General features: G+C 40.6%; 1 protein-coding gene across 3 annotated transcripts in view; it reads right to left on the reverse strand.

Annotated features, from left to right (window-relative positions):
• Positions 1 to 26,073, reverse strand: part of ELAPOR1 (endosome-lysosome associated apoptosis and autophagy regulator 1) — a 153,308-nt gene that overhangs the window by 27,476 nt on the left and 99,759 nt on the right. For all 3 annotated transcript variants that reach the window (XM_033918778.1, XM_033918777.1, XM_033918776.1), the window contains exons 8-15: positions 22,072 to 22,160; positions 19,298 to 19,475; positions 15,956 to 16,084; positions 13,177 to 13,267; positions 9,871 to 9,976; positions 7,178 to 7,315; positions 3,997 to 4,260; positions 2,287 to 2,460 (exon numbers count right to left, since the gene is read on the reverse strand). In XM_033918778.1, coding sequence (XP_033774669.1) covers positions 2,287 to 2,460; positions 3,997 to 4,260; positions 7,178 to 7,315; positions 9,871 to 9,976; positions 13,177 to 13,267; positions 15,956 to 16,084; positions 19,298 to 19,475; positions 22,072 to 22,160 — 1,169 coding nt within the window. The remainder of the gene's footprint in view (positions 1 to 2,286; positions 2,461 to 3,996; positions 4,261 to 7,177; positions 7,316 to 9,870; positions 9,977 to 13,176; positions 13,268 to 15,955; positions 16,085 to 19,297; positions 19,476 to 22,071; positions 22,161 to 26,073) is intronic.

Raw genomic sequence — 26,073 nt, forward strand, 5'->3', positions numbered from 1 at the left:
GGCCTAAAGCCCAGGGGAGCTATACTGGGGTCCAAAAACTAGTGATTTGGGATTTTAGAGGTGGGGGACCCTGACTCTAATTCCATAACCCATTAAAAATTATTTTAACACCTCAGGCCTTAACTTGGGTTAAGGACAGTGGGAATCTTCATTTCAAAGTAGAAAATGCTGGAGAATGTGTCATCGAGATGTAATCTTCGGATTATAAATTTTCCAAGGTTGTCATTTATGCTACCGCATGATACGTTTAAGAAACACTTAACTGAAATTTTGAAAGTACCCGAATCCTCCTATCCGCCTCTCTCAAAAATTTACTATTTAACTAATAGAGACTAGGCTCAAAATCCAAACCAGCAGAATTTATCTGCTGATAATTTGAATTTAACGAATTTCCTGGAGAGATCTTTTTTTAAAAAAAAAAAAAAAAATTCTTTATTCATTTTATATTTTACATCAAGTGCACAGAAAACATCAACAATTAAATTAATACATCACTTGAAATTCCACAAATTTCTCCTTAAATAAGATTTAACCCCATCCCTCCCACCGTACTAATATCAAATAATATATATAATATAATATAATAAATTCTGTCCTTCCCTTCATATCAAATAATGAAAAACCCACCCCCCACCCCATACTTTCATTTATGTTAAACAGGGAAAAATGATATCTATTCATTACAATAATTTATTAATGGCCCCCACACATCCTGAAATTTTTAAAAATACCCTTTTTGAATAGCTAAAGTTCTTTCCATTTTATAAATGTGACACACTGATCTCCACCAAAAACTATAATTCAATCTGTTCCAATTTTTCCAATTATGTGTTATTTGCTGAATGGCAACTCCTGTCAGAATCATTAAAAGTTTGTTATTATTGGAAGATATTTGGCTCTTAGCTCTCATAGACATGCCAAATAAAACATTGTCGTATGACACAGTTCCTGGAGAGATCTGATAGTGAGATACTGGTTACTGCTACACTGCTTGTACAATTTGCCATTGATTCAGACAGATAATGGATGCTTAAGCTTTCTTTCAAATATAAAGATATTCCATTTATGTCAAAAGTAGTGAGAATATATCCAGACGTGTCACGTTCAACTCAGAGGAGAAGAAAACAGTTTCTTATTTTGAGGCCCCAGGTTACGCAGTTGGGGGCAACGTTTGTTTGGAGATACCCCTGCAAATGTGTTATGCACTATCAAGGGAGTAGATATGTATTTTTTTGAACCTCAGCAGTTGTCAAAATTTATGTCTGCCAAAGGGCAAATTATAAATATTACATGAGATATGCTACTTGTGTGTTGGCTCAATGAAATTAAGTTCAGGGCCCATCTAGCCACATCTTTATTTTCTTTCTTTCGAATAATTACCAGTGAAATATTTCAGTTGGATTTGAAGCTCCAGCCTCCCATATTGTGGACTAATTAGACAAGCCGGCACAGTTGTTATTTCCTGGAAAATTGTGACTTGCTTTTTTGAGAATGATTGATAAACTGGCATTGTATTGTTCCGTTCTTTTTGATTATGTGTCTGTCAAGAAGTTGAAATGCATAAATAAAGATGCCTAATTGCCCGAAGTGATCTAGGTGTTTTAATACTCTGTATTACAATATCTGAAATTTGATCATTACATGTTAACTGTGAATCAATAACTACTTCAAGATATTTGAATTATTTTTTTCACAAGTGGAATTGTTTTATCAAGAAATGATGTGAATCTTAGTTGGTTCAGTCTCTTGTCCTGAAATCATAGAAACATAGAAACATAGAAATAGACGGCAGATAAGGGCCCACGGCCCATCTAGTCTGCCCACCTTAATGTCCCTCCCCTACCTTTGCCCTGTGAATAGATCCCATGTGCCAATCCCATTTGGCCTTAAAATCAGGCACGCTGCTGGCCTCAATCACCTGTAGGAAAAGCTTTTATTAATGTTCGGAATTTATTCAGGGACAACCATGTACAATTTAATTGGGCCAATCTATGCCACAAGTAATATATTGTCAGCGTAACAGTATGTCTTTATACTGGCTTCTTTAATAGAAGTCAACAATGGGGCCCAAAAATATATTAAATAATACTGGCGATAATGCAGAGCCTTGTGGGCCTCCACAAGTCAATTTAATGTTACCAGATGTTGATTGCGGTATAACAATGGAAAAAGTCCTATTTTTGAGAAAAGAAGTGAACCACAGTGAACTACACTGGTGCTGAACTGGAATGCAGACGTCTAGGTTTGAATTTTTCTTCACGCCGACATGTAGAACTCAAAGCTCACCTGATTTCCACAAATGGCGATGCTGAACTGATGGAAGTATTTCAGCCCTTTGGATGTGAAGCTGGGTCTGTTGGTAAATGTGGTGCTGTTTGCTAGAGCGGAGAAGTCGTACTGTAAAACCAGTCCATCCTTCCTATACGAGAACCGACAGTCATTGTAGCAGAGTGAATTACCCTGAGGAAAAAAGATTCAGTATGTCTGCTTCATTCTGACATGTACTCATTAGAGTATCTACGAATGATGTAATTTCCTAATACTTTCCCCAAACTTAGGGGACAGTGGCAGTTATATTTTAAGTGCAGAGGCTGGAAAGCACAACATGGCCTCTGCAAGGTAAAGGCGGAATAGAAGTCACTAATGTAATGTAATGTATCTGGGAATGTATGTCCAACTGTAAATATACTTATAACCCCAAAACTAAAGTAAACATTGTAAATACATCAGTGTATATGGCTATATAGATATTTTTAAGGCTCTCATCCTTTTATACAATAGTATTTTATCCAATTTGTTTTTGTCAAACTTTTGTGTCTGTTGTTTCTATTTGTAGTTGCACTTTGACCTCTGATGCTGGCAATTGCATGTCAAAACACAACTGTGTCGGGTCTCATCGTGGATGTTACTGGGTTTTTTTTAAAATTTTTATTTATAGAATTTTCATTCTTTCAATACATGAATCACATATTATAAAATGTATAATAAAATATATATGTATGTACAAATTCATATCATAAATATTCATCCCTTTCCCCTATTAATTGTTTTTCCATTTTTCTTTCATATTAATATCTATATTTCCCACCCTAACCCTATATTACTATTATCAATGTGTTAAGATATCTGATCTTTAGAATAATTAGTCAATGGATCCCATATTTTCTTAAAATTTTTAATATTTCCTTGTTGTAAAGCCAAAATTTTCTCCATTTTGTAAATGTAAATGTTACTGGTTGTTGAATTTAATAAGTTGGATAATTTTTTTTTTTTAAAGATTTCATGACCACTGCCTTGCTTTATTTTTTTTTCTTTGCTTTCTTCACACGAGGCCAGATGATGCTTCTATTTTTTTGTTGTTGTTGTTGCCACTTTGAGTGAGGCATCATCGTTGGGTGAGCCTGTACCTACCCAGGCCTACCCTTAGGTACGCTACAGGTATGTGTGAATGACAGAGTTATTGATTGTTCACCTACCTTCCTACTCCTCCCCCCTCACAAAGCAGGTAAACTAAGTCTATGACCAGTACTGATTAATGCTAGTTTTCAGACAAAAATCTGGCTCCACCTAGCCCGGCATTATATGAATAACTCCAGGGTGGTTTGTAGTGGACTATGCCACTGAAAATTCATGGATGGCATTTACCCAAGTAGCAAGGTTTGGCAGAATATCATACATTTGATCTAGCTGGCATTGTACTGAGTGAAACTTTATAGATGCAAACACCAAAAAACAATTTTGTGTCCTCCCTCCCACTCCTTCACCCCAGCTAATAAAAGAAACAAGGGACAGCCAATTTCCCTCTTTCCAAAGGTCAAAAATAACCCCCTATTCCCCAAGGTCACCTCAGCTGAGATGAGCAGAAAGATTTCCCCTGCTGATCCAGCTTCCCTTATTGCTCGGACAATGCCTAGTCCCCCAGATGACAGTTTTTAATTTAACTAAGGGTTGATGCTTCCATATCCATGACGCTTTGAAACAGCAAAGAAAAAGTACCTCATTGCTTCTTGTGCCAGGACCACAAGGGATGCAGGCCTGCTTGCCATATGGTTGATGGGCTTTTAGATAGGTGTAAGAAGGGCATGGATAGCAAGTGCTGGTAGACTTTTCTATGTAGTGTCCAGGTGGGCAAGAAGTACAGGAGGAGCCTGAGTCTGAAGATTCAAGGGCACAGGGTCGGCAGTAAGAGGCCACACCATCCATGACATTTGTCACGTTGATAGAATAGATTTTTGCAACATCATTATTGTACTTTCTCATCTAAAAGAAAAATATTTTCATGTGAGATATGTGACAAGAACAGTTTATTTAATACTTTCATTTTTCCTCTCCTACCATATAGGCTCTAGGCATTTGCATTATATATAATAATTTACAATACAGTATGTAAAATCACAGTTGACAGACATCACATCATATCGGAGGAAAATAGCAATAATCTTATAAACTTTGAAATCTGAATTAGGTTAAAACCTAGAGCCTCAATCCAAGGAATCAAGGAAAGACCTGGCCAAAAAGCCAGGCTTACAAGTCTACATGTGAAATTAGTCCATGCCCTTATTATCTTTTGACAGAGAAGTCTATAAAGTTGGTCATACATGTGAAAAGGCCTTCTCGTTCTATGATTCTGTTAGTTTGGCTTTGGGAACTGGTTTCTGGAGGTCAGTGATTTCTTCTTCACTGGAAAAAGCTATTTTAACGGAAACAGCTGTTCTCAGAAGACAGCAGTTCGCCAGTCACAGAACTGGGTAATGTTGTCCTGATGGTGACAAACTGGGCACCTTCTTCTAGAATCTTCTCAAAACTTCAGTTCCTTTGGTCATGCACCTCCAGACTGCCTTAATGCTGTCATTAAACTAATGTAATTATTTTTTTTAAAAAAAGAAGAGGGTGGGTTTGTGATGAATGAACTGCTGTACTCAGAAAGTAGCTTCATTTATATGAAGACAAGCAGTTCATTTGTTACACAGCTAGGAGTCCTAGGTTATCCTCATAATACAAAAGGAGAAACATGATGAACCTACCTAAAGAGCAAGTAAAATGTTTGAACCACTATATTTTTTTAAACAGAAAATAACCACAGAAAACCGCATAATAATAAAAATATGATATAAAATTCTGATAAAGGGTTTATTTAATTCACATTGTAAGAACATTTAATAATAATTTCAAGTGTTTTTTCATAATTGAATGTATTACATGTATTTCACTTGATGTAAGAATTTAAAAAAAGAATAAAAAATATTTAAAAAAAAAAATAAATAAAAATGGCTCCTGGTGGGGCCTGAAATTAGGCTTAAATCCTCAGAGACTAAAAGGGAAAGACTGTCCAAACCTTCAGTTACATTGAGAGTCATTGTTTAAATCATGGGATTTAACTGTGTGGTCTTAAATCCACATTTCAGCCTTGTATACCTTAGACAGGCTATTGATGCAGCCATTACCCTCCTGATGTTGTTTCCCCTTAAACGTTTTTCTATTCCTTAAATAATTGTAGTTCACCCCCTTTTTCCTTATGTATCACTATCTATTATGTATATCAACTGTATGTTTATTGGTATAAATTGTTTTATCTTGTCCCCTAAAATTATTATTGTTATACACATTGAAAATATTTGATATTGCGTTAACATCAAAATTTTAATAAACTTGAAACTTTGATATGCCCTTCAAAGGCTAGATTCACTAGAGAAAAAAGCTAAGTATATGCAATCTGCTATCCAATTGAGTCTTCTTTCATATGGCTATCCTAGCATAATTTGGACAAAAAGATACTAAAAGCTGGTTGATATTCCGAGGTTTCAGTCCACTCTACATAGAAAGTGACAGCTATCTTGCAATCCAAAATGCAAAGGACACATTTACCTTTATAAGCCCTGGGCCTCAATATAAATGTTGATGGGATGACCAACTAATAAATGTGGAAGTTTGACATTTCCTTTGTGCATAAGTTTTGGAATATCTTAAATGCCTTTTGTATAGAATGGGTAAGTTACTAGGACCTACAGCTACCCCAGTCTGCATGCTGAAATGTTTGCCACCAAAATATGTCCTTCTAGGCCAAGTGCTGCAGCCAAGAGAATGCCAGAAGCTAGGAAGGGGCTTTCATTGGCTAGGCTGAAACCATGTTGAGTTCCTATGTGCCACAGTGCCTCAGAGCCAACCTCATCAGTGATGTTACAATGGCTTAATTGTCCTATACTTGGCTTACGTAAGAACATAAGAATAGCCTTACTGGGTCATGCCCAGTAGCCCATCCTCACAGTAGCCAATCCAGGTCCCTAGTACCTAGCCAAAACCCAAGGAGTAGCAACATTCCAGCATCTCAAAGAATAGCCAGATTCCAGAACCCCATTGAGAGCAACATTCCAGAGCTGAGATTGTGATGTCATAATGCCTCAATCCACAGTGCCTCAGATCCAACCTCAACAGTGATGCTACAATGCCATTATTGTCCTCTATTTGGCTCACGTAAGAACATAAGAATAGCCATACTGGGTCATGCCCAGTAGCCCATTCTCATGGTGGCCAGTCCAGGTCACTAGTACCTGGCGACAATGACAGATGAAGAACAAGTATGCATGTTTTTGTATCACATTCACCTTGATAGCAAGTAAAATGTCAATTGCAAATTTGTCAGATTGCTGGTTTATTCACGTTTTGACAATAAATGTGACTATTCAAACTGATAAAACCACTCTTCCATGCCTGTGTAACTGCCCTACTTAAAAGAAAAATTCTTCAGTACAATTTATGGGAAAAAAAATAAAAGTTCATTGCCTAAAATGGGTCCACTTCTTAACAGCAGCCTATGTTGGTTATTTGTTTGAATGCGACATCTTCCTCCTTCTTAGGAGAGCCTGGGTCTTTCATTACTCCACTGTCTCTTCCTGGTGGATACCTGTGACTCTCTCTTTCCAAGCAAGTTCTGACTTCAGTGACTGTGATGATCTCCAATGTGCCCTAGTCTCATGCCTCTCCCTATTGGTCCCCTCCCTTACCCTCTAGCCTTGTGGGTGCTTCTTTTTGCCCCCTTCTCTCTATAAGACAGACTCCTCAATCTTGTCCCAGAGCATGCTGTTCTGCTCTTTACTCTACTACTAATCATTTCTACATCACTACTAGATGTATGCAGCGCTGTATGACTAGATATTTTCACTCATAACTGTGGAGTTACCGTTTCGCGAAAGGCTGCCCTCTGGAATGCCCATGTGAAGGTCATTGTGGCATTCTTCTCAAGAGCATACGAGTAGGACTGCTTCTCCTTGGAGCCAATCCACTTTTCCACCACAGAGTTTGGAATGGATTTTATTCCCTACCATAAAGTATAAAGAACATAAAACATAGTTGCGTCATTCCAACAATTTATAACAGATCATTTTTGTTTCAGCCACTAGCTGAATTGCTGGGCCCAAAGCAGTGATTCTTATGGCACCATCAAAGACATTAATTTTAAAGTAAATATAAACAGGATTCTTGCCCAGGGAAGATTCCTTTTGAAAATGCCCTGGCCCTCTATGGGTAAAAGTATGCACACCACTGACAACTAGAGGTCTGCACGGGAACGAGGATCGTGGGAATCCCCCCCTAACCCACGGGACTCCCACAGGGATCCCCTCTGGCCCACGGGACTCCCACGGGGATGGAAGGCTTTGGAAGCAGGGTTCGTCCATATAATATAATGGACAAGTCAGCCTTAGTAAAAGAGGGGGGTTTATAAGTTAATTACCTGAACAGAAAACAAAAAAAGGGTTCCACCAAAGAGATTCCACAAGGAAAACAGCAAAAGAAACTGTGGAATTGATGATCCTGTCAGAAGTAATTACTGCTTTTTATGGGGACGGACGGGGATGAAGGTAATTCCTTGCGGGGATGGGTGGGGACGGGGAGGATCCTGACGGGGACAGGTGGGGATGGAGAGGATCCTGGCGGGAACAGGCGGGGATGGGTGGGATTTATGTCCCCGCGCAGCTCTCTACTGACAACACGCCAGGCGCATAGCCAGACCTCATATTTTGGGAGGTCCTAACCCGAAGAGGTGTGTGTGTATGGGGGGGGGGGGGGGATTTTGTCATGCCCATATTCCAGAGCTGTCATGGGTCCCAAAGCCCCACCAGTGAGAGCTCTCCTCTTCACAAAGCCAGCAGTCAGCAGCACTTTCTCTGGATGGCTGTCACTGCGCCAGCCGAGTATCCTCCCTATCACATGGCTGGTTTTTTTGTGTGTGTGTGTGTGTGCTCAGTTTCACAGGAACCAAACATGCATGGGGCAGGGGGCTGGCGAATAAGGCAGCAGTGGTGGTGACCCAGGAAAAATGGGCTTTGTAGGAGTATGGCTTCTGCTGGTGGGTCTTGTGGATCCCACCAGCCAAAGCAGCAAGCTGAGCCTAAATTTAGAGTGGGGGGAGGGGCTGAACCCAAATTGAGGAGGCCCAGGCCCCCAAGCCACCCCACCCCATGGCTATGCCACTGCAATATGCCATTTTTCCTTTAGAGGGAAGGGCATGGCTAGAAAAATTAAACATGGGGATTCCATTTTAACACTTCCACACCTCCTTTCTGCTAGGATTAGCTTGTAACAGATTTTAAATGGAAGCTCCACGGAGAGTATTACTTTGAAAATCCGCTTGAAGGATTATAAGTACAGTAGACTCATTGAAAATTATCCAATTGTCAGTGAGCCACTTAGTAGCCAAGATAATCAAGTTATATTTCTTGGTTATCTTTATTTTTTTTTAATATTCTTTATTCATTTTTAAAACTTACAATAAGTGTAACATCATATAACATCATTTTATGCTTAAATACATCACTTAATATCCTATCAAAATCAAATTCAGATTCCATATCCCCCCTCCCCCATATTCAATTTGCACTCGTAAGAAAACCAAAATACCCCCACCACTCTCCCCCCACCTTGGACGTGCATTTTTAAGGGGAAAAATGACATTAATTCATTACAGTATTTTGTTAATGGCTCCCAAATATCCTGAAATTTTTTAAGAGTTCCACCAAAAGCTATAATTCAGACAATCCCAATTTTTCCAATTCCTTATGATATGCTGTATGGCAACCCCTGTCATAATGAGTAATAGCTTGCTATTGTTAGAAGATATTTGGCTCCTAATTCTCATTGATGTACCAAATAACACAGTGTCATACAATAATGCCACCGGATTTTCCAACAAGCTATTTATTTGACCCCAAATTGATTTCCAAAAAGCAAGTATCAATGGACAATAAAATATTAAATGATCTAATGTCCCAGCTTCAAGATGATAGTACCAGCATCTATTAGACTTAGAGCCATCTAACTTCTGTAAACTGGGTCCAAAATGCTCTATGTAACAGAAAAAACCAAGTTTGTCTCATAGATGTGGACACTGTACATCTCATCCTCCAAGCCCAAATTCGTGACCATTGAGACACAGTAATTTGATGCTTAATCTCAATGCTCCAGATGTCATTAAGACCAGTCTTTGGTTTCTTATTTAAAAATCCAGATATTAATTTATACCGCTGAGTGGCCTGGTGTCCCAGAAAGTCCACCTGAAAGCATGAGCGGCAGACTATACTGGTTATCTTTAGTCAAACTACCAGTCACACAAGCCGCCATCTTTTTTTCTCAATCTTCTTTATTTTTTCCTGAAATACCAGCTTTCATTCCAAAGTATCCTGCAAATTATATTCCAATGCAGGCAAGGGAAGGGGTGAAAGCATGCAATGGGTGGTAGCGTTTTACTGGATTTCATTCAATAAACACCTTTTTATCAATTTTATGCATCAAAGCAAATTATCAGTGTTTATAATTTAAAACCTAAAAACAGAAGCTCTACTTATGGGGGAACAATATAATTAGCTTGACACATACCGTCATGAAATACAATTCACAGCTCACGGTGCAGATGGTCTCGAACACAAAGGTAATTCTTGCAATCTCTTTATTCTCCGAGTCTTGGGTAACCGATGGTGGAGGGCTGTGGAAGTGAAGGCAATATCAGGAGTTCTTCCCTCATATACAGAACATTGGGACATATCTGGGTGTTGGTGGCTAAGGTGCACTGCGACAGTTGTGATATCTTGATTGTTTGGGGCTCTTCCTCCCCAAAAAACAATTTTTGGATGATACTTTTTTGATATGAGATGGTGGTGAGCAACAGGTATTTGGAATTTTTGAAATGGTCAAATTTGCTGGACATAGATTTATAATTTACCATAACGTTTAGTCATCAGCAGGTTAATTTTTGGGATATACGTATCCAGCGGTAGGGTGTTCATTTGATTTCCTCGGTGCATCGTAAGGAAGAGGCATATAACATTTTATTGCATTTCAGCTCATTTCATCCGTATCGTCTGCTCTAAAGCCTACTCTTCCCATTAAACAGTTTATATGAATTCAACACATTTGTTCAACATTAAAAGATTATGAGATTCAAGCTGTTAAATTAATGTAACAGTTTACTGAGAGGGGTTACCCTAGGGCAGTTATTAGGAAAGCATATTTGAGAGGTAAATATGGCCAGCGGGACCTTTTATTATAATATAAACATATTGCGAAGGAAGATAAATTAGTTTTACCATAAGATACTATGAGTAAGCAGGTGACTAACCTATGGTTTAAACATTGATCGGTGTCATTACATACATACAGTATAATCTCGTTATAACGGGCTTCAAGGGACCTGGAAAAACGATCCGTTCTATCCAGAGTTGCATTTAAAAAAAAACTTTATTTAGGGCAACTTGAAACAACGTAAATCGATGAACAACAGACACTGCACAAGCATATCAGCAACATCAATAACAAAACTCAGCAAAACATTGGTATGGCATGAAATGATTGCAAACCAGAATACAGTACTGGAAAGAAAAATACTCTGTCATTTTTTTTTCTGGGCTGCATTTTGATACTATATCACTGGCATGGTACGTGTCTTGTAGGCGGAGCCTGCATGTCTGTTATAGCCGAATAAAACTACAGCTAAAAGCAGCTCTGGGGACCAAAATAGTTGTCCGTTATATCCGAAAGTCCGTTATATGCGAGTCCATTATATCCGATGATTTTCTGTATGTTTATAATGGTACTCGGCAGGGACCAGTGGACCTTGTCCGCTATAGGCAAGGTTCCGTTATAAGCGAGTCCATTATAACGTGATTATACTGTACATTACATACATTATCATTACATACATTTTTTTTCAGACCCCCCCCCCCCCATTTATAGCTTATCGTAGGGGCCGCACCATTGGTCAGATGTTATCTTATAAATGGATTGATATTGAGGACTCTTTGCCATTATTAGGTCTGCGTAAAGGTGGTCATTGTCAACGGTGTGCTCTCACTCTAGAGAGAGCATCCATTGACATTCCAGGGAAGAATCTAACGATTCAACTGAGAGCTGATAATGACTTGCCTTTCTAATAATGTAGTTTATATGATTATATGTCCTTGCACTCTTGTATAGGATGTACATCAAGACAAGTACATCCTATACTTGAACACAAATCTTGCATCCTTACTGAACACAAATCTTGCATTTTAAATGAGTGCGTTTCAGCCCCTTTAGTGCAGCACTGGTGGAATAAACATCATGCAATCACAGACATGCAGTGGACTGCTCTTAAAAGGTTGAGATGGGTTGGGAGGGAGGGGACTCGGATTAATTATAAGGAACAATGATGGATATACACTTTACAAACTGTTTGGGGCTGTCAAGTGATATATTTCACAGCCAATCAGAGACAATCTACACTAAAGAAACCCAATCCACTTCAAGATTCAAATCCCCAGGCCAAAGACATATCTTACATAACTAGGCACCTCCATTTAAGTGCCCTAAGGCCATGCAGTAGACGCCTATTCTATAACAGCATCAGTGCACCTAACATCTAAACATCCACACTTATGTCTGCCATAGAGCTGGTGGAAATTCAAGCACTTAAACATGGAGGTGACATGGATACTATACATGGTTCTAGTTTCCAAAGTGATTTTGAGGAAGCTTTTCAAAACCCGGACAAAATGCCGGGTTTTGAAAAGCCGTCCAGACCCCCGGACATGTCCTTGAAAAGGAAGACATGCCTGGGGAAATCCAGACATCTGGTAACCCTATTCTGTCCTCACAAATTCCCATTCGTTTCTGTCCTCCCCTTCTCTATTCCCTTCCTTGGTGCTCCATTTCTTCTCTCCTACCAATTTCCACTAACTCTCTCTTCATCTCATCCATTATGGACTCCTATTCACTCCATTTACTTCTCACATTCACTCAACCCTTTTCCCTGTAGTGAATTGTTTCCTCTTTCACCTTCCCCAACTGAATTTCTACTTTTTCCCAAGGCTGCTTTAAGATGTCTTAAAGTAACCTGGATTAAGGGAAACCCCCTCACCCCTCTCACCTCTGCTGTCACACCTTCCCTCCAGCCCTTTTCATGTCCTGCAGCAACCCTTGTCATGTTTCTTCATCAACCCTCAGTAAACACAGTGTTCTCTCCTTAATTTCTGCCCTGGGTCCCATCATGTCTTAACACTGGCCCTGCCCAATGTGCTATAGCTGCTCTGAGCCCAGTGGCGTAGCGAGGGTGAGATGCACCCAGGGCAGTGGCACCCATCCACTGCCCTCGTCTCTGCCCCCCCTCCCCGCTCCTTTCCTTCCCCCGTACCTTTGGGCAGGAGGACAGGCAGCAGGGGGAGGGGCTGAGGTAGGATAGGGGCAGGACTGAGGTGTAATGGGGTGGGGATGGATGGAACAGGGTAGGCCTGGGGGCGATTGTAGGGGTCCAGATTTTACTCAAATAAAATCTGGTAACCCTAGGACAGAAGAGAGTAAATAAAGGTTAATTGGAAGTGAAAAGAGTAAATAAGAGTTTGTGGGTGTGTGGAGAGAGAGTGACTGGAGGTCTCGAGAAGAGACTGGAGAGGAAATGTACCTGAGTAGACCCCTTTGCCATGCAATCTTGAGCTGTCAGAATCACCTATTGCAGTCTCTTGTCTAAACAGGTACAATAGGAAGCATTTTCTGAGGTAGGAGAGTAGTTCTGCCATTGACCACCAGAGGGCCTTCATACTGTCAACATGGACCCTCCTTACGTTCCTTCTTTTTTAAACCATGGCAGCGAATCTGATTTTGCTACTCTCTGGGTACATGGTTTCCTTCTCTCAACAATGTCACCTTTCTCACCTAAATCCAGGGACGGCCAAGGTCAGAATCATGAAATCGTTATCAGAGGCTCCAGCTACAGTGTAAATATATTCTTCAGCCACCTCCCAGCCTAAAACAGTTACAGAAAAAACAACCCTTTTATTAACACAGTAAGATGGTGGTGCAGCTCATGCACAACTTTATTATTTTATCTAAACTGGAAGCCCTACAAACTTTTTTCCACCAAGGACTCTTCTAGCTACTATTAAAATAAACAGTCATCTCTCAAGCCAGTAGTAGCAGTACACTAGATGCCGGATGCTCAAAGGGGGCTTTTAGTAGCTGTGTTTACCTGTTAGGTTCCATGGTCTAGCAGAAGGCTTGATGGTATGGCTCAAATGAAGGAGATGCTGTATGTGTACAGGACTCAAAACAGAGAAGGTGCAGGTGGGTAGGATGAAGTGAGAGAGAAGATGCTGGATGGGTAGGGAGCAGCAAAAAAAGGGATGCTGGGTGCTGCAGAAAAGGGACAAAAAATTAAAGGGATGATGGTTTGCTAGGTAGGGGTGAAAGAGAGAGAGAGAAGAGGATGCTCAGTGGGAGAAGAAGAGAGGACAGATTGCAAGGTGAAATGAAAGGGGAATGCTATGCCAGAACAATCACCAGTTGGTAGATTTGTAAAGGTGTGTGGTGGAAGACAAGAATGAAAATGTACCTAGAGGCCTACGCCTAATACTTTTGTACTGGCCATTCTTTCTGGACAATAAATATATTATATGAGGGCTCGAGAAGAGATAACTGAGGGTGCCATCAACTCTGCTTGAGGAGGGGAATGGTAAGGTCATATGAGACGTGATAGATTCAAAGAGGCTGAAAGGGGAGGGAGATAAAGTGATAGGAAGTGGAGAAATGAAAATATAAAGGTGAACAAGAGGAGCAATTAGAGTAAGAGGGGGAGCTGAAAGGGTCAGACTTTGAAAGAAGAAAATGGAAAGACAGAACGTAAGAAGGAAGAAAATTGGAGGGGAAGAGGTGTTGGAGGACCAGAGAGTTTGAAATTAGTTTTGAGGGCCCATTTATCAAAAACTGTACACACCTCTGATTTAGATGACAATATTATAAACATATTTTATATAACAGACATACAAAATTCCATTTCACCGTTAGGTTGACATATAAAACTAAGAGCCTGATTCTATAAACGGTCAGTGCTTTTGAAAACGGCACCTATTGTGTGTTATTCAAAGTTAGACGCCATTTGCAGAATCGTGCATAGCGGCACCTAAGTCAAGTTAGATGCGAACAGTTTAGGTGCTGATATATTAGGCCCGGGTTTTCTTGGCCTATAATACTGGTGCCTAAAGTAGATGCCTACTGGCACCTAATTCTATCCATGCCCAAACTCTGCCCATAACCATGCCTACTTTTCGGGTAGGTGCTGCTAGGTGTATTGGTGTAGATGCCTACATGGCACATACCAATGTAAGCACCTACTCGAAAATTAATGTTTTAATTGTTTTTAATAGCACTGTTCAATTAACAGTGTCAACTGAACCAATTTAAAAAAAATTAAGTTAGGTGCCTACATTGGTAGGCATCCCAATCTAGGCACCTACCAGTAGACGCTGTTTATAGAATCAGGGTCTAGGTGCCTTCCAGTACGTAGTGAGCATGTTTCATTTCTATAGTATCTTCAGTCTTTCTGGGGGCCATTGACAAAGTATTATAATGAATAAATACCATTTTTCCATTATAAGTACAAATGCAGATGAAGGGGGGGTTTTCTGAATTTGATTAAATATTTAGTTCATTAGATAAGAATACTTATATGATTATTTGATTGCATATATTATGGGAGGGGTGGGAAGGAAGGGATTAAATCTTATGTATTAATGTTAAAATGATAAGAAATTCAAATGATGTATACAATTTCAATATGTCAATTATTTATACACTTGATGTAAGAGGTAAAATGAATAAAGAATTTGAAAATAAAAAAATAGGAGGCAGATAAAGACCCGCACGGTCTATCCAATCTGTCCAATATGACGAGGCTCATAGCATATGGTATATATTCTTGATCTTGAGCTATCCTTGCAATGTTCAGTTGTGAGCATACGCCATCAATGGCATAAGATGGGAGTAGTAGTGGTGGTGGTGGTGGTGGGGAAGGAAGGTGAGACACATGAACAATGGCCCCTTTCCAGCCAAACAGCTGTGGTAGCAATAGGATTTCCAGTCCTCCTACTACAGTGAATTTGTCTAAACCTGACTTGTAGGGTACTAGAATTGAACAAGGTGCTACATGCTTAAGAAAGATCTGGGTCGATATTGAGCTTGTGGTGGATAGCATTTTTTTTTTTTTTAATATTGACTGCTGTGAGCATTTTATACCCAAATATTCAATGCTGGATATTATTCAGGTATGTCTGGCTGTCGGGACTTATCTGGGCATCATCCAATATTCAGGCCAGTAAACTGCCAAACAACTGCTCTTTTGCTATGCTAACTTACCTGGTTACTGGACTGAATATTGCAACTAACTGGGTAAATCCTGGCACCACCCTGACTCCACCTTTGGGTCGCCCCAGTATTAACTGGATAGTGCCATGGAGGTCTGGGCGATATGGAGTGACTGCTCAATTAAGGGTTACTGAATTATAAGCGGCACAGCAGGCCAGTGAGATGTAACTGGGTAGTAGCATTGCTCCCTGGGTAAATCCTGTCCGATCAATGGGCCCACCAGTAACACCTTGCACTGTGTATGCACTAAACATATCTTACTTCTATGAGAAATCGTGCTTCCTTATTTACATACCAGCTATTTGCTTGTACTCAAAATTGATGCCACTGAGGATGGTAGTTGCCATGTTTGCTGGTAGTATGTTCCACCATTTGTATTCAAAGCCTTGGGCTGGCTCTGTCCCAATAGAGCAGTTGCTACAACCTGGAGAATGAGGACAGGGAACCATTAACCATAACTGGTCTCCATATACTTCATTTCATTATAATAAATACAAAAAAAGGAAAATAAGGTGATAACACTAAGTTCATCCTTTGACTAACTCTTGGAGGACAAAATCTCCATTCTCTCGGCCATTTTGCATTCAGCAGGTATCACACCAGCAAACCCACATCCGCCTGCCACGTTCTCGATCACATGCTCATAAACATACTAGCACACACCCCATTTCCCCTCTCCCAGCAAAATTCAGATCAACATATCCATACATACCCCTGAATTCTATATATACTGCCCAAAGTTGGGTGCACTCCCAAGATGTGTGTGCAAATCAATTGGCTAATGAGCTGCTAACCATCAATCACTGGAACCCATTAGAATTTGCACGTGCGTCTGGCTGTACTTTATTCTATAAGCCAGTGCGCCTAACTTCCATAGTGTGCATCTCAAAAGGGGGCATGACAGGGGCATCCCGAAACGTTGTGCATATAGTTATAGAATACTGACTTAGGGCTCCTTTTACGAAGGCGTGTTAGGGCCTTAATGCGCGGAATAGCGCGCGCTACAATGCCGCATGCGCTAGCCGCTACTGCCTCCTCTCGAGCAGGCAGTAGTTTTTTGGCTAGTGGGCGCTAATCCGGTGCGTGCTTTAAAAACGCTAGCGCACCTTTGTAAAAGGAGCCCTTAGTGTGCCCAGCTTGGGCACCAATAAGCATAAGTCTGGCACTTAAAGTTTGGGCTTGGGAATCGGCACCAGATTTTCCACTCCCCCCCCCCCCACACACACATGCACACACAACTAGGGTTACCATATTTAACGATGGACAAACCCGGACACATGACCCCGCCCCATTCCACCCCCAGCCCTGCCTTGTTCTGCCTCCAACCTGCCCCGTTCCGCCTCCAGCTCTCTGCATGCTTGTTGAAGGACCACAAAGATGCTGCTGGAGCTTGGGGCTTTCCAAAACACAGACAACTGGGAACCCGGACAGTCCTTTATAAAGAAGACACATCCGAGTTTTCCCGGACATCTGGTAACCCTACACATAACACGTATGGCACTTGGAGTTTGTCGTGCTTAGCTAAGAACTGGGAACTGCTATTGTGGGCCTCATTGGAGAAGAGAAGCCTTGACCCGGAATTATTTATGTGCCGTCAATCCGTCATCAGCAGCATTTCTCCGTTCTAGTTCAATCCATCATCCTTTCTCGGTTAGATTATTGTAGGTAGGGCGCGAGGGAGGGGATTAATAATAATAATAATAACAGTTTATATACCGCAATACCGTTAAGTTCTATGCGGTTTACAGAAGATTAGTGGAGTACAAGTTGAGTTAACTTAAGGGATGTGGGAACAATGGGGAGAAAGGGCAAGAGAGGGGAAGGAGGGAAGTGGGTCAGCTGTCTAGGTATTTCAGGAATAGGTGAGTTTTGAGGCGTTTCCTGAATACCTCATAAGTGCTGGGCAATAGGAGTTGTTCTAGGTCTTTACCCCATAGAGCAGCCTGATGTGAGAGAAGATGCTCATGGTGTTTTTTTAGTTTGCATCCTCTAACCGGATTAATATTTTTATTTTAGATGATTTGGAAAGATCAAGTGTCGGTTTGAAATTATAATGATTATATTTCTGTACACTTATTGTATGTTTGAAAATGATTCATGAATTTTAATTTCAGTAGGGTGGGGGGGCTGAGGATATATACTTTTGTTCTTGATGATATGATTAAGATTTTCAAGTGTTACATTGAAATTTAATGGATATATTATTGTACACTTGTTTATGATTTAAAATAAATAAAGAATTAAAAAAAAAAAAAAAAGATTATTGTATTTCAATCTATTTAAGTCTAACCAAAACTAACTTGCAGAGGCTCCAGTTGATTCAGAATACCGCGGCTAGGTTGATTTTCAGCATGGGTAAATTTGAACATGTATCTCCACTACTGGCCAAACTTCGTTGGCTCCCGATATTCTCCAGGATACTCTTCAAATGTTCCTGTTTAACTTTCAAGATCCTATTTGGCATATGTTCCTCACTTGTACCCCTTTCCTGGAACTTTCAAAGATTGGGTCTTGGTAGATTGGGGCTTTTCCTTCTCTTAAAGGAATTGTTTTTACTGACAAATTAGGGAAATCATATCCTTTCAAACTAACAGAAATATGGAATGATATTCCTCCAACGTGTCCAAAATGCAGTTATCCGCCTCCTACACAACCTCAACTACCATGATCCCGTCTCCCCAGCACTCCGCGCTGAACACTGGCTCCCAATTAGCCAGCGCTGTGCTTTCAAGGCCCTAGCAGTAGCCCACAAGAGAATTTATGCCACCACCCCCTCCTACATAAAATCCAAGCTTCCCATCTACACCCCCACTCGCACCCTCCGCTCAAAATCGGAAATACGCCTATGCATTCCCCCTGGAAGGTCCCTCCTCTCAGAAACTGCCCGCAAACGATCCTACAGCCACTTCATCCCACATCTCTGGAATCAACTCCCCCCCCCCCCAACTCAGGCAACAGAACTCTTTATTGACATTCCGTAAAATGGTAAAGACCCTCCTCTTCAACTAAAGGTCTCCCTCAGTCTACACCCCCCCTTAAACCCCACCTCTCTCTTCTCTCCCCTGTTTAACTTCTCCCTAAATTTCAGTATAGTCCTCTCTTAGTCTGTACTCTGAGAAATTGTCTGTACTCTGAAAAATTGTTTGTACTCTGATAAATTGTTTGTACTCTGATAAATACTGCACAGTTTTGTATGTCCAAGCATCTAAACCTATTGTACATTTTATTTGTCTAATTACTTCCACTGTGTATGTTTACTTGTTGACCGTTCTGAGCTACTGGGAGGACGGGATATAAATCTAAATAAATAAATAAATAAATAAATTAATTAATTAATTAAGAGAATTAGGTTCATTTCAACTTTTTCAGAAAAATTTTAAAACATGGTTATTCTCTAAATTGTTAACTCATGGTTTTTTCTATATTTTTAAAATTAATATAAACCGAGTCGAGCTTTATTATAGGAAGATGACCCAGTCTATAAATCTAAGTTTTAGTTTAGACCCAGATGGTATTATCTTTTCTTGCTAATGTTTCCCACCTCCTATAGCCAAATTCAGTTTTCAGGTGCCATTATCCCAAGCTGTGTCAGCTTCTGCTGTGGCTCTAGTTAGTGGTTCGTACTACTAATACTTACTAGATCCATTGGAATACGATCCATACGGGCAGGGTTCACAGGTACTGGTATTGGACTGGAAGAATCCTGGGTTGCAAGGTGGGCACTGAGTTTTGGTTCCGGAGGCAGGCAGATGTACCGCACCTTCAGCTTCCTCGCTGCAGGTTTTCGGCTCAATCCACTTGTACATTAATTGAGTCTAAAGCATGACAAAATGTCCACATATGAGATCACTGCCTGCAGGCAGAGCAAGACTGAGAACAACATGTTCAGAAGATACAGAAACTTACAGAGTCACCAGGACAATGAAAGGGGCTGAGAGCCGCTGGCAAGGGTTGTGGTTTACATGTTCAGTGTGCTGTGCATTCATGAGCTCCATCAACATAGATGCCAATGAACTCCAAGTCAGGCGTGAACTCAAGCCAGTCCTGGTATTTAATCTCCCTCCTCTAACTCTGACAAAAAGGAGGAATTCCAGGAAGCAAGATAGACAGTAAAAAAAAATTATATACTATATATATATATATATATATATATATATATATATATATATATATATATATATATATATATATATATACACACACACACACATATATACAGTATATAATTTTTATTTTTTTTTCCTGTTTTAAATTTTTATTGATTTTTTCTTCATATAACAACAAGTGTGTCATAAAGATTCATACAATTATCTTAAGTATACACTTGATATATCTATAACATATTATACATACAATATATCTTATATAATCCTTACTATAATTTTAGACATCATTTAAAAAAATTTAATAATGTTATCAACTATTATTCAATTATGAATCCCTTTCCCTCCCCTTATTTTGTTAATTGTACACAATATAACAACTATTATAATAATTTATTTATGTATTTATGATAAAGAGAATAAACCAACCCCCCCCCTTTACCAGTATCTTATTATATAATTATTTTGTTTTACTGTCTATCTTGCATATATATATATATATATATATATATATATATATATATATATATATACGGTATATAATTTTTTTTACTGTCTATCTTGCTTCCTGGAATTCCTCCTTTTTGTCAACAAGGATCAACATCTGGTGTCTCACATGACTTGGAGTTCATTAGGCTTGAGAAAGGCAATTACTACTGAGATAGGATTATAGGCGGAATACAAATATTTTAAATAAAGAAACGATGCACATCTCTGGCACGATTTTTGCTGCAGGGCTGTTTTTAAAACCAACATCTTGCAGGGAGAGGCCTGGCACTGGAGAAACTGCTTAACCTTACAATCCTTTCCAAAAATAATTTTCCATGTGCTAGTACTCTATACCCTGAGAAATGAAGGCTTTTAAAGCATCATTCTGATGCTAGGAACTCTGCTTTAGAGAGGGGAATTAAAATGTCCTTGTTGGAATGTAAAAACCTCCCAGTGTTTCACATAGGATTTTGTAAAATGCATGCAAAGACAAGAAGGAGTGCCAATTTTATAATGCTGCACATGAGCAAAAATGTGCAGCCCATCCCCCACATGTGCAGGGGAATAGCGTTGTCAAATCATTGCTCCCTAAAACATCCCCCCAACGCATATACAAGAAAAGCAGGTGGGGGGAGCTCCATGTCTGCCTGGCAGGCTAGGGGAAGGGCTTGGGACTGCCAAGAAGGGACTGATGTTATGGTGGAGGTTACAACAGGGGGCAGGGATCAGATTGGGGAGGGGGATTGAAATGGCTTTGTGTTCATAGGAGATACATGTATAGGTTTGCAATGTAGCCACCACTACTGGTGTAGGTTTCTATTTTACAACCCACATGTGTAAGAGGTAACACACACTTGTGAAATACCGGTGCTTTCTGCATGTTTTTCCCACTTTAAGTTTCTAAAATTGATCATCTCCTTAACCTACATGTGCATCACCTGGCCATTTAAATAGCTTCAGGCATGCCATCTGGGGATATTCAATGGCACTTAAGCAGTTAGGGCCTGATTCTCAAAACACACGCCCTGATTGCAAGTGGTGGTAGGCATCCTATTGACATCTGGCAGCCAATCAGTACGCACCTTTTAAAAACAAATTGCGCGATGGACACCTAGATTGTAGGTATCTGTAGCATATTTACCGAGATGCATAGGGACGCTTAAGCACGCCCAAGGCGGGGCATGGGTATGGTTTTGCCCGGAAGTGGCCTTGGGCGTGCTTAAGCATTCCTATGTGTCTCTGTAGGTGCGAGACAGATGCCTTAAATGCAGGCCTATAAAATGTTGGCCTACATTTAATGTGTCTGTTCCGTGATGTGGACGCCGATGTGTGATTCACACGCAATCAGCGGCCGCCTCTTAGGCATCTACTGAGATTGACGTCCCATTGAGACTCAGGCCCTTTCTACTGCTGAATATTCCCACTAACCGACCGTTCCCTACCCAGATAAGTTAGGAGCGGACTGGAGGTGGGGCATGGGTACAATGCAAACTTAGCTGGTTAGCGGCAAATTTTAGCCCACTTATAGGCTACATAAACATATAAAGTTAGGACAGCAAAAAGGCTGTCCTAACTTTATGTGGTGAAGTTAACTGGGTGCCAGTCTGAATATTGGCCGGCGTCCGGTTAACTTCCGGGTGACCGCTGAGACCCAGATATTTCATGCCAGGAGTCACACGTGCCCTGGCACTTAATATGGCTCAGCCCACAGCTATGAGTGACTCAGACGCCACTTACTGCCATGGGTTGAATATCAGGCGGGACAAGTTATTCCTGTAGTTATTTAAAAATCTAATAACAGCCCCATCTTGGTACATACTTGTCCATTAGTATCACATGGGGTATGTGTGTAGAAATAGTCATTTTCTATACAAGGAGGGCGAGGCTTACATGAGTCAGATCCAATTTCTGCAGACAAAAACAATACAATATAATAATAATTTTATTTATTTATTCAATTTTTTATCTCATCCTCCCAGAAGAGCCCAGAACAGGTTACAGGTTTACATACATAATAGGAGTTAACAGTTTACAATTTTACAGACAAATTTGAGTTAGCACTTAAAAGTTTACATGCATAGTAAGAGCTGACAGTTTGGCAATTAGTTATGAGTTTGGTAATTAGTTGTGAGATTAGTAGCCTCCATATAAAACATTTTAAAAATAGCCATTTTGAACAACTATGGGAATAATTCTGCCTCTAATCATACAAAAGCAGGTGAAAATTTTTGTGAATCTTCTTACTGAGGCAACAAGAAAGCAAAACTACCTACGTAATTTTACTTTGGGCTATCTCAGCAATAACCACAGACAAACACTATGGAGGAAATTCTACAAAAGGCAGCTAAAGTTAGAGCACTTATCTCAGTTAGTAAATTGATTTCTTTTTTTTTTAATCTTTATTAAATTTCCAGATCTTACAAAAAGTGCATCATAACATACATGTCATAACCATAGCAATAAAGCACTTATAAACATTCAGAAACAGTTCGTCAATACCCAGAAATACCCCCCTCCCTTCCCAACCATCGAAGAAAAGAACAAGGAATCATAGAAAGATATACCCATCCTCCCACCCCTGGATGTGCAAGTACTATATCAGCAAAAATAAAACTACAGCAATTCTCCAAAAGACGCCAATGGACCCACACTAATTTGAATTGATTTCAATTATGAGCATTAACAAGCTCATAATTGATCATTTATTGTTCTATTGCCCTTTTATTTTGAACTTTTGGAAATCAATTTGGGGCCAAGTAAATTGTCTTTTAGAACAGTGGTTCCCAAACCTGTCCTGGAGGCCAATCGGGTTTTCAAGATAGCCCTAATGAATATGCCTGGAGCAGATTTGCATGCCACTTCCATTATATGCAAATCTCTCTCATGCATATTCATTAGAGCTAGCCTGAAAACCCGATTGGCCTGGTGGTCCTCCAGGACAGGGTTGGGAACCACTGTTTTAGAAAATCATGTGGCCTTATCATATGATACAGTTTTATTTGTTATGTCTATGAGGGTGAAGAGCCAAATTTCTACCAACAATAATAAGATTTTACTTATCCTAACAGGAGTTGCCATACAACAAATAACATTTAACTGGAAGAATTAGAATAGATTGAATTATAGTTGCAAGCAGGAGGACTCTGCTCTCTCTTAGAGCCCCTGCCTCTCCAGCCACCGGGGATCGCCGACGCAGCCCGACTTTTGAGTCGGATTTTTCTTCTTCAGCCCTTGAGGGCCACCGAAAGCCTCTCCCCCCAGCGACTTCCTAGGCAGAGGAAGGAGGAAGTTTCTGCCATCTTGTCCCTCCTTCCTCCGCCCGACGCCGTGCAAGCAGGAGGTCTCTGCTCTCTATTAGAGCCCCTGCCGCTCCAGCAACCGCGGATCACCGAACGCAGACCGACTTCTGAGTCGGACTTTTTCTTCAGCCCTTGAGGGCCACCGAAAGCCTCCCCCACCCAGCGACTTCCTAGGCAGAGGAAGGAGGAAGTTTCTGCCATCTTGTCCCTCCTTCCTCCGCCCGACGCCGTGCAAGCAGGAGGACTCTGCTCTCTCTTAGAGCCCCTGCCTCTCCAGCCACCGGGGATCGCCGACGCAGCCCGACTTTTGAGTCGGATTTTTCTTCTTCAGCCCTTGAGGGCCACCGAAAGCCTCTCCCCCCAGCGACTTCCTAGGCAGAGGAAGGAGGAAGTTTCTGCCATCTTGTCCCTCCTTCCTCCGCCCGACGCCGTGCAAGCAGGAGGTCTCTGCTCTCTATTAGAGCCCCTGCCGCTCCAGCAACCGCGGATCACCGAACGCAGACCGACTTCTGAGTCGGACTTTTTCTTCAGCCCTTGAGGGCCACCGAAAGCCTCCCCCACCCAGCGACTTCCTAGGCAGAGGAAGGAGGAAATTTCTGCCATCTTGTCCCTCCTTCCTCCGCCCGACGCCGTGCAAGCAGGAGGACTCTGCTCTCTATTAGAGCCCCTGCCTCTCCAACCACCTCTCCAGCGAACTCTGAACACAACCCATACATCCACTCTCACAACCAACTCAAATAACTACCAAACCGCAATCTTCACAAATTAAAAAAAAAAAAAAAAAAAAAAAAAAAAAAAAAAAATGGCACTGCGTACACACAACCTCATTCTTGCCCTCATACTAATTGCCACATTTATAGCAAAATGGAAAACCACAGGCTACCAAATACAAACCATCCCTATCCTAACAACAACACACAGACCTGTTCAACATACCAGAAAACTGCATACCACTAGAACACTAACTCCATGCCCACTATCCAGCCAAGCCAGCATCCCCACCATCTGGGGAAAAAGACCCCCACCAAAACCTAACTCAAACACACAAAAATACCAAACCTCACCAAAAACTATCATCAATACAACCACTACACCAACCACAAAATACACTACAATTGCTTGCGCATATATGAACATCAGATCCGTCAGCCCAAAGGCAGAATTAATCAAAGATTGGCTGACCAAAGACAATCTAGGCTGTCTCTTCCTAACCGAAACATGGCTCACCTCTGAGTCAGACCCAAGCATCACAGAATTCTGCCCCAAAGGATATAAACTTGAAGTAGTATGTCGAGAAAACAGAAGAGGAGGAGGTCTAGCAATCATAACAAAAAACAATCTCAACATCGACGTACTAACCAAGCACTCCACCCCTTATCTTGATCTGCTAGCCTGCCAAATATCTGACAAATCACTCAATGGAAACTTGAACTGTCTTATTTGCTACATTACACCAGGTAAATGGAACACTTCAAAACAAGAACTTGAAGAATTCATCTTCCAGAACTCACTCTCCTCCACACATAACTTGATCCTCGGAGACTTAAATCTCCACTTAGAAGATCAATCATCCAAACAAACAACAGATATACTCTCATACCTCAACACTTTATCCTATCAAATTCTCAACCCAGAACCCACACATGAAAAAGGTCATCAACTTGATATAGCAGCTTACTCATCTCCAAATCAAAACACACAAAACATCTACATCTCAAACGGGTCCTGGCACCCTACTCTATGGTCAGACCATTTCAAATATTCATTCACCATAAATTGGGCTCAAAATAACAACAAACCCATCCCAAAGAAAACACTCATCAAATTCAGACCGAAAATCGAACCTCACACATTCTGGAACACAGTCGACCCCGAAATCGACCCCAACAACCCCAAAGAATTCATAAACAGCTGGCGGACCCTCAGTGAATCTACACTAAACGAACTTGCTCCAATAAAAAACAAAAACAAAATAGACAGACCATCTAATAAATGGTTCGACGACGAACTTCTACAACTAAAAAGAAAATGCAGACAATTAGAAAGATCATGGAAAAAACAAAAACACAACCACATCAAAGATGAATGGAAAATCCTAATCAAACAATACAATACCAAACTGAAGGAAAAACGAAAAAACTACTACTCCAAACTCATCAGCACCGAAAAACCAGACACAAGAATACTTTTTGACATCTTAAGAAATCTCACCGATACCAAACCATTTCTCGCCACCCAAGGAAACCAAACTCCCACAGCCACCCAATTAGCGGATCACTTCAAACACAAAATCATCACAACCAGATCCACATTCAACAATTCAAGAATCAACATAGAAGAAATACGAATCAATCCCAAAACAGATGAAGCAATCCCAGCAGACAGGATATGGACAAACTTCCCAAAGATACAATGGTCAGACTTGAACAGGCTTTACAAAAAATACAGCAAATCCTCATGTGACTTGAACAACTGTCCCTCATACTTACTAGCAACAGCTTCCACCAAATTTAAAGCTAGCC

Source organism: Geotrypetes seraphini, chromosome 13 (assembly GCF_902459505.1).
Source record: "Geotrypetes seraphini chromosome 13, aGeoSer1.1, whole genome shotgun sequence".
Classification (NCBI taxonomy): domain Eukaryota; kingdom Metazoa; phylum Chordata; class Amphibia; order Gymnophiona; family Dermophiidae; genus Geotrypetes; species Geotrypetes seraphini.